The sequence below is a fragment of the Cololabis saira genome, chromosome 17, assembly GCF_033807715.1.
Source record: "Cololabis saira isolate AMF1-May2022 chromosome 17, fColSai1.1, whole genome shotgun sequence".
NCBI lineage: Eukaryota > Metazoa > Chordata > Actinopteri > Beloniformes > Belonidae > Cololabis > Cololabis saira.
In genome coordinates, this window is record NC_084603.1 from 1 (window position 1) to 18,356 (window position 18,356).

The window sequence follows — 18,356 nt, forward strand, 5'->3', positions numbered from 1 at the left end:
TTTTCGCTCCATTCATTTTCAATGCGATACACATTTCCGGTCATAACTTCCGAACGGAAGGTCGTAGAGACTTGGAAACTGCTTCCGTCGAACATAATACGACCACGAGCTTTCCAACGGTACCATCCATGAGCAAATGATCCACTCCTAGCAAAAGTTACAGACCTTTGAACTTGCTTTTCGCTGATTGGACGAGAAGACAAGGTCCCACCCCTTCCTCATTAGTATTACTGGAATCAGGGTACCCGAAAATGGGGGGGTAGCCGAAGTGTAGAGCAAATGATCCACTGTTTAGGGGGTCAAATCAAAGATTCCAAAGTGGCACTCTTGCCCTATCCTAACCCTAACCCTAACCCTAACCCTAACCCTAACCCCTAACCCTAACCCTAACCCTAACCCTAAGACAAGGTCCCACCACTTCCTCATTAGTATTACTGGAATCAGGGTACCCGAAAATGGGGGGGTAGCCGAAGTGTAGAGCAAATGATCCACTGTTTAGGGGGTCAAATCAAAGATTCCAAAGTGGCACTCTTGCCCTATCCTAACCCTAACCCTAACCCTAACCCTAACCCTAACCCTAACCCTAACCCTTAAAGGGGGTGCCATGTCAAAATTATGTTTTACCAGGAAGTCAAAAATACCCTGATGCCAGGAAATTACCTGAGGTACTTTTTCCAGGAAGATAAAAATACCCTGATGCCAGGAATCACCTGAAGAAGGCACACTTTTGCCGAAACGTCGTGAATATTCAGCCAAAAAATTAAGGGACACAGAAAGACAAGTTTAATTCAATTTGCAAGAATGGAGGGAAAGATGAAAGGACAAAATTCCTATAAAAGGGGAGGGGTTTAGTGGGTAAATTTGGCCGGAAGGCCAGTGCATTTCCGGCTCTCCTCCGGGTGAGCCGGTTCAGTCCCCCTTACCTAACCCAACGGTACCATCCATGAGCAAATGATCCACTCCTAGCAAAAGTTACAGACCTTTGAACTTGCTTTTCGCTGATTGGACGAGAAGACAAGGTCCCACCACTTCCTCATTAGTATTACTGGAATCAGGGTACCCGAAAATGGGGGGGTAGCCGAAGTGTAGAGCAAATGATCCACTGTTTAGGGGGTCAAATCAAAGATTCCAAAGTGGCACTCTTGCCCTAACCCTAACCCTAACCCTAACCCTAACCCTAACCCCTAACCCCTAACCCTAACCCTAACCCTAACCCCTTAATCTAACCCTAACCCTAACCCTAACCCTAACCCTAACCCTTAACCTCTCCCTGTGCAGTTGTACTGAACCTAACCATCTCCTGGGGACTTGCCTGAACTCAAACAGTTGACTTAGTGAAAATCTTAGAAAATTTACAAGTATTTTTCCCAAAAGAAGTTTGTTTAATATAGGTACCTATCGACACCAAATGGCCTGAAACGTGCTCCTAACTACTTTCTGGGTGAACCTTTTTCACCAAAACACTTAGTCAAATTTCAGGAATTTTTCGCTCCATTCATTTTCAATGCGATACACATTTCCGGTCATAACTTCCGAACGGAAGGTCGTAGAGACTTGGAAACTGCTTCCGTCGAACATAATACGACCACGAGCTTTCCAACGGTACCATCCATGAGCAAATGATCCACTCCTAGCAAAAGTTACAGACCTTTGAACTTGCTTTTCGCTGATTGGACGAGAGGACAAGGTCCCACCCCTTCCTCATTAGTATTCCTGGAATCAGGGTACATGAAAATGGGGGGGTAGCCGAAGTGTCAAGCAAATGATCCACTGTTTAGGGGGTCAAATCAAAGATTCCAAAGTGGCACTAAGCCCCTATCCTAACCCTAACCCTAACCCTAACCCTAACCCTAACCCTATCCTAACCCTAACCCTAACCCTAACCCTAACCCTAACCCAGGTTCCAAAGCTCTAGGACCTTCCTATCAAAGGTTATTCAAATAAAACACTTTTTACCCATGATCCTTTGCTCCAATCGCGAAAACGACACCGTCAGCCAGGTTTCGATTTGGGCCGGTGGCCCAAAAGTGGCTTTTACCCCCTATCCTAACCCTAACCCTAACCCTAACCCTATTGACCTGTTGTCTCCACTATTAATCTAACTTTCAGTGGATAGTACGGTCAAGAGAGCTATGACGACGTGCGCCGGCCTGTGCATTACCTTTGGTCCCTGTAAACCACCGAGTCGACGGACGAGGTGGGGGGATCATCGAGAAACCTGAAAAATCTAACCCTAACCCTAACCCTAACCCTAGCCTGAACTCAAACAGTTGACTTAGTTAAAATCTTAGAGAATTTACAAGTATTTTCTCCAAAAGAAGTTTGTTTAATATAGGTACCCATCGACTCCAAATGGCATAAAACGTGCTCCTAAACACTTTCTGGGGGAACTTTTTTCACCAAAACACTTAGTCAAATTTCAGGAAATTTTCGCTCCATTCATTTTCAATGCGATACACATTTCCGGTCATAACTTCCGAACGGAAGGTCGTAGAGACTTGGAAACTGCTTCCGTCGAACATAATACGACCACGAGCTTTCCAACGGTACCATCCATGAGCAAATGATCCACTCCTAGCAAAAGTTACAGACCTTTGAACTTGCTTTTCGCTGATTGGACGAGAAGACAAGGTCCCACCACTTCCTCATTAGTATTACTGGAATCAGGGTACCCGAAAATGGGGGGGTAGCCGAAGTGTAGAGCAAATGATCCACTGTTTAGGGGGTCAAATCAAAGATTCCAAAGTGGCACTCTTGCCCTATCCTAACCCTAACCCTAACCCTAACCCCTAACCCCTAACCCTAACCCTAACCCTAACCCTAACCCTAACCCTGACTTGGAAACTGCTTCCGTCGAACATAATACGACCACGAGCTTTCCAACGGTACCATCCATGAGCAAATGATCCACTCCTAGCAAAAGTTACAGACCTTTGAACTTGCTTTTCGCTGATTGGACGAGAAGACAAGGTCCCACCCCTTCCTCATTAGTATTACTGGAATCAGGGTACCCGAAAATGGGGGGGTAGCCGAAGTGTAGAGCAAATGGTCCACTGTTTAGGGGGTCAAATCAAAGATTACAAAGTGGCACTCTTGCCCTATCCTAACCCTAACCCTAACCCTAACCCCTAACCCTAACCCTAACCCTAACCCTAATTTTCGCTCCATTCATTTTCAATGCGATACACATTTCCGGTCATAACTTCCGAACCGAAGGTCGTAGAGACTTGGAAACTGCTTCCGTCGAACATAATACGACCACGAGCTTTCCAACGGTACCATCCATGAGCAAATGATCCACTCCTAGCAAAAGTTACAGACCTTTGAACTTGCTTTTCGCTGATTGGACGAGAAGACAAGGTCCCACCCCTTCCTCATTAGTATTCCTGGAATCAGGGTACATGAAAATGGGGGGGTAGCCGAAGTGTCAAGCAAATGATCCACTGTTTAGGGGGTCAAATCAAAGATTCCAAAGTGGCACTCAGCCCCTACCCTAACCCTAACCCTAACCCTAACCCTAACCCTAACCCTTACAAAGACATATTATTTCCAGAACTCTAAGGGAGGTCCCCACAATTTTACAAACACACAGGAACACACCTTTTTTCTCCAGAACTTAAAGGGGAGTTCCCATATTTTTACAAAATAATTTTTCCAGTACTCTGAGGGTGTCTCCATTTTGTTATAAACTTTGTTTTACTAAGGGATGGTGCGGAAATGGAACGGAGAGATGCGGACGACGTGCGTCGGCCAGTGCATTGCCTTTGAACCCTGTAAACTGCCCAGTCGTCGGACCAGGGTAGGGGGTTCATCGAGATAGCATCAAACACCTAACCCTGTTTTACTAAGGGATGGTGCGGAAATGGAACGGAGAGATGCGGACGACGTGCGCCGGCCAGTGCATTGCCTTTGAACCCTGTAAACTGCCCAGTCGTCGGACCAGGGTAGGGGGTTCATCGAGATAGCATCAAACAACTAACCCTAACCCTAACCCTAACCCTAAACACACATACATACATAAAACACACACAATGCATCCACAACATTTATACACATTTATTGGTACATTCTCAAACACACATACATAAAGGCACACACTGCATGCACAACACTTACACACGTTTATTTACACATATTCCCTCACATGGACTCTGCCTTGTCGTGGCGTGGGGGCTTAAGTGCCTTGGTGGTCCTGTGGACTCTGGGGATTGGGTCTAGCCAGCTGGTCTACTGCTGGCTTGACCCAATCCCCAGAGTCCACAGGACCACTAGGGCACGACCAGAGAGTCCACTTTCTCTTTATCTTAACCTCTCCCTGTGCAGTTGTACTGAACCTAACCATCTCCTGGGGACTTGCCTGAACTCAAACAGTTGACTTAGTGAAAATCTTAGAAAATGTACAAGTATTTTTCCCAAAAGAAGTTTGTTTAATATAGGTACCTATCGACTCCAAATGGCCTAAAACGTGCTCCTAACTACTTTCTGGGTGAACCTTTTTCACCAAAACACTTAGTCAAATTTCAGGAAATTTTCGTCAAATTTCACAATTATTTTTTCCCAAAAAAACTTTGTTTATAGGTACGTATCGACTCCAAATGGCCTAAAACGTGCTCCTAAACACTTTCTGGGGGAACTTTTTTCACCAAAACACTTAGTCAAATTTCAGGAAATTATCGCTCCATTCATTTTCAATGCGATACACATTTCCGGTCATAACTTCCGAACGGAAGGTCGTAGAGACTTGGAAACTGCTTCCGTCGAACATAATACGACCACGAGCTTTCCAACGGTACCATCCATGAGCAAATGATCCACTCCTAGCAAAAGTTACAGACCTTTGAACTTGCTTTTCGCTGATTGGACGAGAAGACAAGGTCCCACCCCTTCCTCATTAGTATTACTGGAATCAGGGTACCCGAAAATGGGGGGGTAGCCGAAGTGTAGAGCAAATGGTCCACTGTTTAGGGGGTCAAATCAAAGATTACAAAGTGGCACTCTTGCCCTATCCTAACCCTAACCCTAACCCTAACCCCTAACCCTAACCCTAACCCTAACCCTAACCCTAACCCTAATTTTCGCTCCATTCATTTTCAATGCGATACACATTTCCGGTCATAACTTCCGAACCGAAGGTCGTAGAGACTTGGAAACTGCTTCCGTCGAACATAATACGACCACGAGCTTTCCAACGGTACCATCCATGAGCAAATGATCCACTCCTAGCAAAAGTTACAGACCTTTGAACTTGCTTTTCGCTGATTGGACGAGAAGACAAGGTCCCACCCCTTCCTCATTAGTATTCCTGGAATCAGGGTACATGAAAATGGGGGGGTAGCCGAAGTGTCAAGCAAATGATCCACTGTTTAGGGGGTCAAATCAAAGATTCCAAAGTGGCACTCAGCCCCTATCCTAACCCTAACCCTAACCCTAACCCTAAGACCTTCCTATAAAAAGTTATTCGCGAAAGCTCCCAGGGAGCTTACCTCATTTTACCCCCTTAATCTAACCCTAACCCTAACCCTAACCCTAAACCCTAACCCTAACCCTAACCCTAACCTGGGGTCAAATCAAAGATTCCAAAGTGGCACTCAGCCCCTATCCTAACCCTAACCCTAACCCTAACTTTATGGGGGAACTTTTTTCACAAAAACACTTAGTCAAATTTCAGGAAATTTTCGTCAAATTTCACAATTATTTTTCCCAAAAAAATTTGTTTATAGGGACATATCTACTCCAAATGGCCTAAAACGTGCTCCTAAACACTTTCTGGGGGAACTTTTTTCACCAAAACACTTTCAAATTTCAGGAAATTTTCGCTCCATTCATTTTCAATGCGATACACATTTCCGGTCATAACTTCCGAACCGAAGGTCGTAGAGACTTGGAAACTGCTTCCGTCGAACATAATACGACCACGAGCTTTCCAACGGTACCATCCATGAGCAAATGATCCACTCCTAGCAAAAGTTACAGACCTTTGAACTTGCTTTTCGCTGATTGGACGAGAAGACAAGGTCCCACCCCTTCCTCATTAGTATTCCTGGAATCAGGGTACATGAAAATGGGGGGGTAGCCGAAGTGTCAAGCAAATGATCCACTGTTTAGGGGGTCAAATCAAAGATTCCAAAGTGGCACTCAGCCCCTATCCTAACCCTAACCCTAACCCTAACCCTGGTACAAGGTATTTAAGGAAGAGTTTTTACCGGTACTTCAGGCCTCATTTCAATCATACCAAAACCAGGAAAAAAAAAAAAAGATTATAAAAAGTTGTACACAATCAATCATCTACAAATTAATAAATATGCTTATAGCAGATTTAATAGATAGAAGACAAACTAGGTTCAAATTGGGTCGTATAAAAATATTCGAAGAACTCTACAAATAATTGGTGAAGCGCAAACGTAGCAGTATATTTTTATGTTATACAGGCTGGGTTTTTTAGATTCCCTGGGTTTCTGGATTTTGAGTCGATTCTCTCCCTGACGCGGGGTATGGCGAGCCACTCATGTGAGTGTCTGGATTGAGGGGCCTTTCCATTCTTCATCTACCGTCCTTACAATGAGGTTGACCGTTGGCCAAGGACTTCCAAGGACCATTGAAGTTGAATTATTTTTGGGGAAGACAACTTATTTAGGGTGCACCCAGTTTAAAAGGACACGTTAAGAGAACAAAACTGAATGCCGCAAACTGTTTATTTTCTGTGTGTTTAAAACAGTGGATTTTCTAAAACTTACCTGCGTGTTCCTTTTACTCATTGTGGTGTCCAATCCCTTCTCATTACTCCTACTTGTGAATCAAGAAAGTTCTGGTCCAGTGTGCACTTACCTGCCAGGTCGGTTACATAAAAGATCAAACATTAAACCATCACTGCAAATGTGAAACTTTTTGTGAACATTGTTCAGCATGATTTGACCTCCAGCACAGGTGGGGTGGTGGGCGTCTGGGCGGAGGAGTCTGTCACAGCTGACTGAAAAGACAAGTAGGTTACACACAATAATACTATGACAAACCATCTAAAACTGAATGTTATATCTACAGATATGTTTTTCTACCTTGATAAATTCCACCGTGTAGGTACCAGCTGAGTGTCAACATCCACGGACAGATCCACCTTCTTCCTCTTGGCAGCCTCAGCATGCCGTCCCTTACGAGGCATTCTGGCAGGTCCCAGCTTGCTGGAAAAAAAAAAAGACCACGAAAAGACAGAAATATGACCTACCTTTCTGCTGAATCAAAGTTGTCAGTGGTGTGTTAGAGTTAAAGAATGAAGGCAGTGAGGTGATGTTACCTGTCAATGTGGTGAACATGTGAATATAAATCCTCAGGGTTGGGTGTGTCTTTCTGGATCAAAGTTTGCAGGAAAACTCTGGAAACCAAATATCAGTGTCAAGCTGTAAAAGGAGGCACAATATAAATAATTAATTTTGAAAAGACAATTACTTGGAACATTTTGCTAATAAAGTAGAGATTCCAATTTGACAAAATCCTCAAATATAAAAAGTTATGCTTTTATAGCTTACATGACAATTTAAGTTTGTTGTGAATTCGTGACATCCGTACACAACGACTCATTTTCATTCCAGCAGTAATAATGCAATCATTGTGTAGTTTCAGGTTTTTGTTGTTTACATATAGCCATACATTTGTGAATGTAACCACGTGTACAGGAAGTGTAAGTTATGTACAATTGTCTGCACTTTTCTAGAGGGATTTTTCTACACCAGGGGCATCATGTAGAAAGAGGGCGGCGCAATAAAAAAGTGCAGATGCCACTTTCTACGTTCATGGTCGGATGTTTAAAAAGTGACTTGAACGTGAAAGTTGCGGCCGTTCACACATCAATGCTGGCGTTCGCATATTTGAGGTTTGGTCCGTTGGCGACGCCCACTGGTGATGCAGTGAAGTCCAGAATATGAGGAAACGTGACGTCATCAATAAGTTCACGACACGACAGTGCCCACATCCACAGATAAGTTACACACGAGTGGAACTGTAAAAATCTCACAATCAACCACAGGAACATATGAAGGTAGGAACCTGTCAATCACCACCGGGAAACCTGTCTTTTGATTCCCCCTCTATCCACACTCAGAGGTTCCAGCAATAGCAGGCCAGTTTTCTCATCATTGTATGAAGCTTTTTTTTTCTTTCAATTATACAAAAAAAAGGACCTGGACCGGTCTCTCCTCCTGGTGTCGGAGGCTGAGACCCGGACCGCTTTTCCTCCCGGTGACGGAGGCCGAGACAAAAATATTTTTTTCCTCCCAGAGACGGAGGCCGAGACAAAAATAGTTTTTTCGTCCCGGTGACGGAGGCCGAGACAAAAATCGTTTTTTCCTCCCAGTGACGGAGGCCGAGACCCGGACCGGTCTCTCCTCCCGGTGACGGAGGCCGAGACCCGGACCGGTCTCTCCTCCCGGTGACGGAGGCCGAGACCAAGACCGTTGACGGAGGAGAGACCCGGACCAGTCTCTCCTCCCGGTGACGGCGGCCGAGACCTAAACAAGTCTTTCCTCCCGGTGTCGGAGGCCGAGACAAAAATCGTTTTTTTCCTCCCGGTGTCGGAGGCCGAGACAAAAATCGTTTTTTCCTCCCGGTGACGGAGGCCGAGACCCGGACCGGTCTCTCCTCCCGGTGACGGAGGCCGAGACCCGGACCGGTCTCTCCTCCCTGTGACGGAGGCCGAGACCTGGACCGGTCTCTCCTCCCGGTGACTGAGGCCGAGACCCGGAGCGGTCTCTCCTCCCGGGGACGGAGGCCGAGACCCGGAGCGGTCTCTCCTCCCGGGGACGGAGGCCGAGACCTGGACGGGTCTCTCCTCCCGGTGACGGAGGCCGAGACCTAAACGGGTCTCTCCTCCCGGGGACGGAGGCCGAGACCTAAACAAGTCTCTCCTCCCGGGGACGGAGGCCGAGACCTAAACGGGTCTCTCCTCCCGGGGACGGAGGCCGAGACCTAAACGGGTCTCTCCTCCCGGTGACGGAGGCCGAGACCTAAAGGAGTCTCTCCTCCCGGTGACGGAGGCCGAGACAAAAATCGTTTTTTCCTCCCGGTGACGGAGGCCGCGACCCGGAGCGGTCTCTCCTCCCGGTGACGGAGGCCGAGACCCGGAGCGGTCTCTCCTCCCGGTGACGGAGGCCGAGACCCGGAGCGGTCTCTCCTCCCGGGGACGGAGGCCGAGACCTAAACGAGTCTCTCCTCCCGGGGACGGAGGCCGAGACCGGTGATGGAGGAGAGACCCGGACCGGTCTCTCCTCCCGGTGATGGAGGAGAGACCCGGACCGGTCTCTCCTCCCGGTGACGGAGGAGAGACCCGGACCGGTCTCTCCTCCCGGTGACGGAGGCCGAGACCCGGAGCGGTCTCTCCTCCCGGTGACGGAGGCCGAGACCCGGAGCCGTCTCTCCTCCCGGTGACGGAGGCCGAGACCCGGAGCGGTCTCTCCTCCCGGTGACGGAGGCCGAGACCCGGAGCCGTCTCTCCTCCCGGTGACGGAGGCCGAGACCCGGAGCGGTCTCTCCTCCCGGTGACGGAGGCCGAGACCCGGAGCGGTCTCTCCTCCCGGTGACGGAGGCCGAGACCCGGAGCGGTCTCTCCTCCCGGGGACGGAGGCCGAGACCCGGAGCGGTCTCTCCTCCCGGGGACGGAGGCCGAGACCCGGAGCGGTCTCTCCTCCCGGGGACGGAGGCCGAGACCTAAACGAGTCTCTCCTCCCGGGGACGGACGCCGAGACCGGTGATGGAGGAGAGACCCGGACCGGTCTCTCCTCCCGGGGACGGAGGCCGAGACCCGGAGCGGTCTCTCCTCCCGGGGACGGAGGCCGAGACCTAAACGAGTCTCTCCTCCCGGGGACGGAGGCCGAGACCGGTGATGGAGGAGAGACCAGGACCGGTCTCTCCTCCCGGTGACGGAGGAGAGACCCGGACCGGTCTCTCCTCCCGGTGACGGAGGCCGAGACCCGGACCGGTCTCTCCTCCCGGTGACGGAGGCCGAGACCTAAACGGGTCTCTCCTCCCGGTGACGGAGGCCGAGACCTAAACGAGTCTCTCCTCCCGGTGACGGAGGCCGAGACCTAAAGGAGTCTTTCCTCCCGGTGACGGAGGCCAAGACCTAAAGGAGTCTCTCCTCCCGGTGACGGAGGCCGAAACCTAAAGGAGTCTCTCCTCCCGGTGACGGAGGCCGAAACCTAAAGGAGTCTCTCCTCCCGGTGACGGAGGCCGAGACCTAAAGGAGTCTTTCCTCCCGGTGACGGAGGCCGAGACCTAAAGGAGTCTCTCCTCCCGGTGATGGAGGCCGAGACAAAAATCGTTTTTTCCTCCCGGTGACGGAGGCCGAGACCCGGACCGGTGACGGAGACCTGGACCGGTGTGTAATGATGCACCGTACAAAACCCACAACTCTTCATGGAACGCAACACAAAGCAAAGAACTACGATACCCATAATGCAATGCAGCCAACACAACTCCAGCACGTCAGTTCTTTTACAGCTTAAATCAGAAGAAAAGGCCCCAAATAAATTATTTTTCCAGCCTCAACTTCTGACGGGAGAGTCTCCAGCTGACGACTGATGTTTAAATTATTTTTACTTGTTTTTCCAAGTACCTTGTCAGGATGAGCAGTTTTTACTGGATGTTTATCCTCATTATTATATTCAAATATTTCTACTTGAGGGCGGAGACGGGTGGAGTGTTGTGCTCCTGCATGTCGCTCAATTCCACGTTGATTGTGATATTTAAAGAAATGTACATGGATTTGGGCGAACGCACAGTTTTGATCATCTGAATTTCTTTTTGCGTACACAAGAATTCCACACACGGATTCACGTTGAAATCCATGCACTCTTTGTACATGAGGCCCAGGTGATATCAGTACTGATGACATCAGCAGTACTGACGACAGGAGCAGCAGGGATGAATAAGAGGGAAAATCATGAACTAAACTAAAAACTTAAGTTGGGCTGTTTCAAGTGGTGGACTAAACATTGACTGCTTTGTTTAATTTTGCCGATTAAAATCACCAAAAGTCGAGGAAACCTCAGAAACCAACGGTACGTTTATACCAAACCATTTTCAGATGACAGTTGGATGAAACAAGAAATAAACTTAACAGAATAAAGTAGGTCTGCTCACCTCGACCGGGAGTTCAGAGTGATGCTAGGATGGGGACAGGTGCAGCGGACCAATCAGATGTCAGAAGGGTTTCCAGGTAATGACAGGTGGATTCATGTGAAGAGGTCTCACTCCTGCATCAGCACCACCGGTGCCGGATGCATTTAAAATAAGATGGAAGTGAGCCCTCTTCTCAGTCATGCAGCCGCTTCCTTTGAGTGCAGCCACAGATTTAATAATTGTTATCAGGTTCACCATTATCTGGTACTAACATACCTCGCCGATTCTTCCTGGGGTCCACACAAAAACATAAGTGAATGGAAATAAATGAAGGTTCTTGGTATTCTTAACTGTAATTTTCAAAGTAAAACACCCAGTGGCGGGCAGTGTATTTCACACTTAGGCCTTCATTGATGTCCAACTCAGTCAATAAATACCTTTCATTATGCAGCAATCACCACACCAGGACTGGAGAGAAGTTAGAAACACACTTAAGCACTACTAGGCATTGCATCACCTCAGTTGTGTACAAAATGGGCTATTATCCTGCGCATTTTAAAAATAGACAAGCCTGCGTCAGCAATTAAAACATATCTGGTAAAACCTTAATAAAAGGGTCTTTAAAATTATCTTCCCAAAAAGTTTTATTAAATGACTCAAGAATAAGCAAGCTTTAACAAGCCTGTACTTTGTGAAAAAAGGTTTTCATGCAAAACCGTAACTTATCACGGCTTTCTGCGACCTGTTGCTCTAAGTGCAACCACACTGCTGCGCCAGATTAATTACTTACACTGCAGAAGGGCAAGATTTTTTTGTTCCATTTTCAGTACATTTGTCATTTCAGTTAATTATGGATTTGATATGAACAAAATAAATTATAACATTAAACGTGAAAAAGTGTTTGCACTCACCAAAATGTCTGTGTCCTCCAAAAACCGTATTTCAACACAAGTGGTTTTCTATTGGAAATAAAGTGCATTTTTCAGAGAACTAAGGTATTTTGATTTGAACTTACTGAACAATTTGTGTGGAAATTGTCGGCAACCATCTCAAGTAAAGTGGACATTAATTTTTGAGCAAGTCTGGAGGTGATGATGAGAAATCCCAAGTCCCTCCAGGCTGGAGGGACTAGTGCAGCGGGACGTGCCGGTACCTGGTCCAGTGAGAGGAGGCTCGTCCTGGGTCTCTGCTGGTACCTGGTCCTGGGTCTCTGCTGGTACCTGGTCCGGTGAGAGGCGGTGCTGTGAACATGTAAGCAGCAATATTCTGATGCCTATAAACAGGAGATTAGTAGCAGTGAACATGTTAGGAGCAATATTCTGATCTCTCCAGGACACTTACGTACACACTGGCCAGGAAGAGAAGCTTGTTCTACGGCTGACTGGAGCGACTGCCGCCATCATGTGAAGCTAAATATTGTTCAGAGCTGCTGCTGTCCATGCTGACCATCTATTGTTCCCTTCCTGGATCCAAGTTGGAACTTCTTAAAGTCCTCCATCACCAGCTCTGGAGGAGAGGATTGAACATTGATTAAAGGAGCAAAGGGGTTGTGCAAACAGAATAACCTACACTCAGAAATATTTAGGACCAATTTATTGGATTTATGCATTTCAAGTGCATATAAAATTTCCTTCCATTTGGATTACATAGGTTCATCATAAACAGGCTAATAAACTCAATGTGGTACATATCATTTGAATGTAAATGAAACATGAGCTTTATGTAATACCAATAAACTCAACGTTTTAAGTACAAAATGACATTTGTCATTACACCCAATTTGTTTCAAATGTTTAAGAACCAGTCTGTTTTAATATGAATTATTCCAGCGTGTTTGAAATGCTTAAATACAGGTCTACGCACCAGTTAAAATTTCAATGAAATGAGTAAAATACATGCATTTGAAATGATAAACCCAATGCAATTTTTAAATCAGATCATTTTCCCCATTCAGGCTGCAGCTACAATATCTACAATTAAGCTACAGTATTTAAAAAAATATATTTATTAGGCTTCTCATGGCAAGTTAAGGCATCGCAAAACTCAAAGACAGCATCACATCACACACCATCACCTACAGTCAGCAAAACTACTGCCAATTCACATGTTGAAAAGAAAACTACCATATCTTGGCGTGCAAAACATAAAAATAAATGTACTAATTTGTTCATGTTAACATTGAGGGAGTCCTTTATTGTTAAACGTAACCTTTTTTGTCAGAAAAATGCAGATGGACAGCTTAATAAATGCAAACATTTAAACTAATTCAAGGGAACGTGGAACTTTGATGCACTACCTGTATATTCTCCTCCATCAGTCCCCAGAACAACATCTTCAGGTGCAGCAAAAACATCTGCAGTAATCTTGTCTTTAGGACGGGCTCCCTCAACCTGATCGAAGTCGATTCTCATGGAAACCCCTGAAACAGCCCAGGCACATTTGCGTTTATCATTTTAATTACACATTTGTACACAAGACCTTGCTGGGGCAAAAACGAACTCTGCTTAACCGTGTGAATCTTTAGAAAGACAAGTAAACTAACAGGAATGACTGTAATGCTTACCGCCGCCACCGTCTCTCACTGTACTGAGCCTGAATGCTCCTGGGTCCAGATGCAGATGAGACCAGGAGGTAGGACTTCCAAAAATACATGTTTATCTCTAACTTCAACAACAAGCACTGCTGAGCAGGATTGCAAAAACCAGAACATGAAAAAATCCAAAACCCAGACCTGAAACCTGGAGGAAGGAACAGTACAGACCAGCAGGGATCAAAGGAAAGACAAGGGAAAGACCAGACCAGATATACACAGAAGGCCTGACGAGACACAGGTGATGACAATCAGGGCAGATGGAACAAGGGAAGTCAAGACAGAACTGAAACACAAGGACACAGACTTTCAAAATAAAACACCAAAACCATGACAGATGGTTCTGCCAATTTTATGGAGGATGCATCAAGCAGAGTCATATGCAAACTTCAGATGGCAACAAGGGAAAGTAATTTAGGAGGAGAGAGGAGTGAAAATATAAGGTTAAAACTTTATTTTTGAGGACAAATCTGGGCATTTCTTCTGATATATATTTGATTGATTTGATTTGATTTATTTTGTACATGTAAAAAACAACAATTCAAGAGAAGAAAAGAAAGCAAAACAACAAAACAAAGAATTTTATACTTTAACACTTGATATCTTAATTTACATGTGCAAAAAGGAGTAGGAAGAAGTGTAAACTTATATATATGTATCATATATATATATATATATATATATATATATATATATATATATATATATATATATATATATATATATATATATATATAAACAACAACGAACGTCAGCCTTGGTGTGTGAACGACTCATGTACAAAGAGTGCGTGGATTTCAACGTGAAACCATGCGTGGAATTTACACGTACGCAAAAGAAAATTCAGATGTACAAAACTGTGCGTACGCCCAAATCCACGCAGGTTGCTCTGTACATAGCAATCAGCGTGGATTTGAGCGCACATGCGGGAGCACAACACTCCGCCCTGTCTCTTCCCTCAAATACATATGTTTGAATATGATAATGAAGATAATTATCCTGGTCCTGGTCCTGGTCCAGGTCCAAGTCCAGGTCCTGGTCCAGGTCCTGGTCCTGGTCCAGGTCCTGGTCCTGGTCCTGGTCCTGGTCCTGGTCCTGGTCCAGGTCCTGGTCCTGGTCCTGGTCCTGGTCCTGGTCCTGGTCCTGGTCCAGGTCCTGGTCCTGGTCCTGGTCCAGGTCCAGGTCCAGTCCAACTGATCTCTCGGTTTTTTGGATCCGTGAACTGAAGTGATCGACGCCAATCAATTAGAACAGTGGTTCCCAACCTTTTTTCCTTGGAGCCCCCCCTACTTGTGTCTAAGACAAGCCGGGCCCCCCGACCCATACATACTGGCACCAAAAGAGTAAAGTGATTTGTTACAAATCTTTAATTGAAAAAATGAACATTAATTATGTTTTTGTGATACATTTCTCTTTGGTTTACCCTGTATACGACTTTGTCTTTCTCACCTTCATTTTGTGTCACCAATGTATAAAAAACGGACAGAAAATAATTGCAAGGACATAAAATAATTTCTGAAAAATGTCTCTTTTAATATGAGTGCAAACATTTTTAACATTTTTCCTTTAACAACCTGTCGGAGTAGTAGTATGATTTGTACAGTAGTCTGTTTCTTGTATTTGCATTTGAATACTGTCATAGTAAACTCTAATGTGTAGTATTTATGTTTGTCAAGGACTACAGATGGAAATTAGCTTGTGGCTATCTCTGGTGCAGCCATCTTTTTAATGTACCTGCACATTGTCCTTTAAATAAATAAATAAATAAAATAAAAATAAATAAATAAAGTTTTTAACCTGCTAACTAACTTAGAAATATATTTTGGTCAGATTAAAATACTACGTGGGTTTATACAGACTTGGATTACAGTATTCCATTAGGTGTGTTATTATTTTTTATTTATTTAACATGCGCAAATATAATTTTTACAACTGCATATCCTCAAAGCAGACAGTGTTTCGCGCCCCCCCAGAGATCTCAGGCACCCCCCAGGGGGGCCCGGACCCCAGGTTGGGAGACACTGAATTAGAACACTAGTTAACTGTCCGGCTGATCATGACCCTCGCCCAGTATAATTACCTCTGGAGTCTCTTACGGCGCCAACAGCACATCTCAGGTGAGGCTCAATCTGATGAGTCGCCATGGCAACGGACACACCCACCGCTCAAAGTCCACAATGATAACGATAGAGACTAAATCTGTCTGTCAGGAGTGGGAACTTACTGATCAAGCAGGAAATAATCAGAAATACTTTTGTCCAGAATGAACTGTCCAACTGCAGCAGAGAGATGAAGAACATGAACAGAATCATCAGTTTTATGCTTTATGGTCTGTTTTTGTGCTGCTCGGTTTTCTCTAATGATGGTGAGTAACCAGTTAACTCCGATACTTTTTTAAAGGACTTACATATAAAAACGTCTAATATCCAACAATTGTCAGTTTGAATATAAAATACGGGTAAACGTCAGTTAAATCCATAAATGTGTCTATGGTGCAAGTAAGTTGAAACTTTAGTGACGGGATTCTTCAACCGTCGACAGCAGGAGGAAGAAGCTTCTCTGAACCTGAATCAAAGTCCAAAATAACCTACATATACGACGATGTTGGTTGGTTATTTTAAACAATTTAGCAAAAACATGGGCATAAAAATCAACAATACAAATTACAAAAAAAAGGGTTAGATGTTAGTTAGGGTTTGATCAGAAGTTCTTCATGTTGTTTTACTGATGTAGTGTTTAGTTTTCACCACAAGGTGGCGGTAAAGACGTCAACATGGAGCTTGTTTTGTCACGAGGTTTGAATGTAGATTTGTTTCAGTTTGGTCAGAAAAAAGGAGTCATTATACCTTTACTGGAAAAATACGAATCCTGCTCATCGCTTATTTATTTATTGACAAGTCCAAATTGGAAAAAGATGGGATGGGATAGAAAATGAAAAGTAATAATAATAATTATTATAACTGTCAAGATACACAATTACAGTAAAGTTACGTTAACAGATCAAATTGTAGTTTTTTCCCTTCAGAATTAATAAATAACTCTAACTACCAGAGTCCTCTTCAGAAAACTTATGAGAGCAAAGTGTTGTGTTAATAATTAAACTATGGAAGGATTAAGTCTTTAAAGTCAGAAGGAGCTTGGCTCTTAAAGGTTTTATATGGAAGGAGAAAATGTTTATGATTTAAAGGAATCCACCAAAGGGAAGATTGTCGGTGAAATATGAAGTTTTCTGCTGATCATCACAACTCTGGCTGCAGTAATTTACATCAGCTGGAGGCTGTTCAAAGTTATTTTAGGACAAACATTTAATAAGAACTGGAGTGGTCCAACCTTCAAATAACAAATGTGTTTTTCTGTTTCTATATTTCTAAACGTGTCTTCAGTCACCAGAGACGTCTGAACTCACCGGCCTGAAGAGAAGGATCTTAACAGAAATCAGTGATATTTTATGTTGAGTTCATGTCCGGTAGTCAGGACGATGTACTGGGACGTTCTCTTGTCGTTTGAATGTTTTGATCTCTTCATCTTTGTCGGTGATGATGCTGTTTTAAGTTCTGGATCACATTTGTTCCTGTGTGGCTTGTTTTTTACGTTACACATCTGGATATTCTGAAGTCACAGTGAAAACGTTTCACATGGAAGTCGAGTTTGTTCAGACTGGAAATATATTCTCACTGGCTGATGGATAAATGATTTATCTCTGGGATGGATGGAAACAAATGTATAAATAAAAACAGAATATTTGATTTTGTTGGTGGTGGTCGGAGGGGCCGTTAGGCGCGATATGGCAGCCACGCTTCCGTCAGTCTGCCCCAGGGCAGCTGTGGCTACAAACGTAGCTTACCACCACCAGAGAGAATGTGTATGAATGAATAATGATTTCTGTAAAGCGCTCTGGGTGCCTAGAAGGGCGCTATATAAATCCAAGTCATTATTATTAGGGCCCGAGCACCTTCAGTGCGAAGGCCCTATTGTATCTGTAGGAATTCTTCGCGTTATTATTATTATTATTATTATTATTTTTCTGACGAAAGGAGGGCCTTTTTGCCCCCCTAAACGTGCCCAAAAAGTCACCAAATTTTGCATGCAAGGCAGGCCTGGCGAAAAATTTTATATTTAATGGTTTGCATTAATGGGCGCGGCAAAATGGCTCAACAGCACCCCCTTGAAAACTTTGTGCCTCAAGCCCCACGATATGGTTTGACGTACATGCACGAAAATCGCTACACACCTGTATCATGGCACAACTTCAAGAAAAGTCTCTTGGAGCCATGCCCGAAACCGAACAGGAAGTCGGCCATTTTGAATTAATTGTGTAATTTTGGCGCAATTTATGCCCTTCCTTCGGCAGTTAATACGGCCCGAACCGTAACGTGCCCCCAAGTGTGTTATACATCAAAATGTGCGTCTCCATCCTCCGACATCACGCATTACTTTTCTCTTTCAAAAGTGTTACCGTGGCGACGCTAGACGACAAAAAGCGCGCCCACCCTTCATCTGATTGGTTCAGACCGAAAAAACTTTGCGCCTCAAGCCCCATAATACGCTTTGACGTACATGAACGAAAATCGGTACACACCTGTATCATGTCGCAACTTAAAGAAAAGTCTCTTGGCGCCATGGCCGAAACCGAACAGGAAGTCGGCCATTTTGAACATTC

General features: G+C 44.9%; 1 protein-coding gene across 4 annotated transcripts in view; it reads left to right on the forward strand.

The window, feature by feature from the left end:
* The first annotated feature begins 15,894 nt into the window (after nucleotides 1-15,894).
* Nucleotides 15,895-18,356, forward strand: part of LOC133463981 (ribonuclease inhibitor-like) — a 135,778-nt gene continuing 133,316 nt past the window's right edge. For all 4 annotated transcript variants that reach the window (XM_061745850.1, XM_061745852.1, XM_061745853.1 and 1 more), the window contains exon 1: nucleotides 15,895-16,061. In XM_061745850.1, coding sequence (XP_061601834.1) covers nucleotides 15,986-16,061 — 76 coding nt within the window. In that variant the 5' untranslated portion in view covers nucleotides 15,895-15,985. The remainder of the gene's footprint in view (nucleotides 16,062-18,356) is intronic.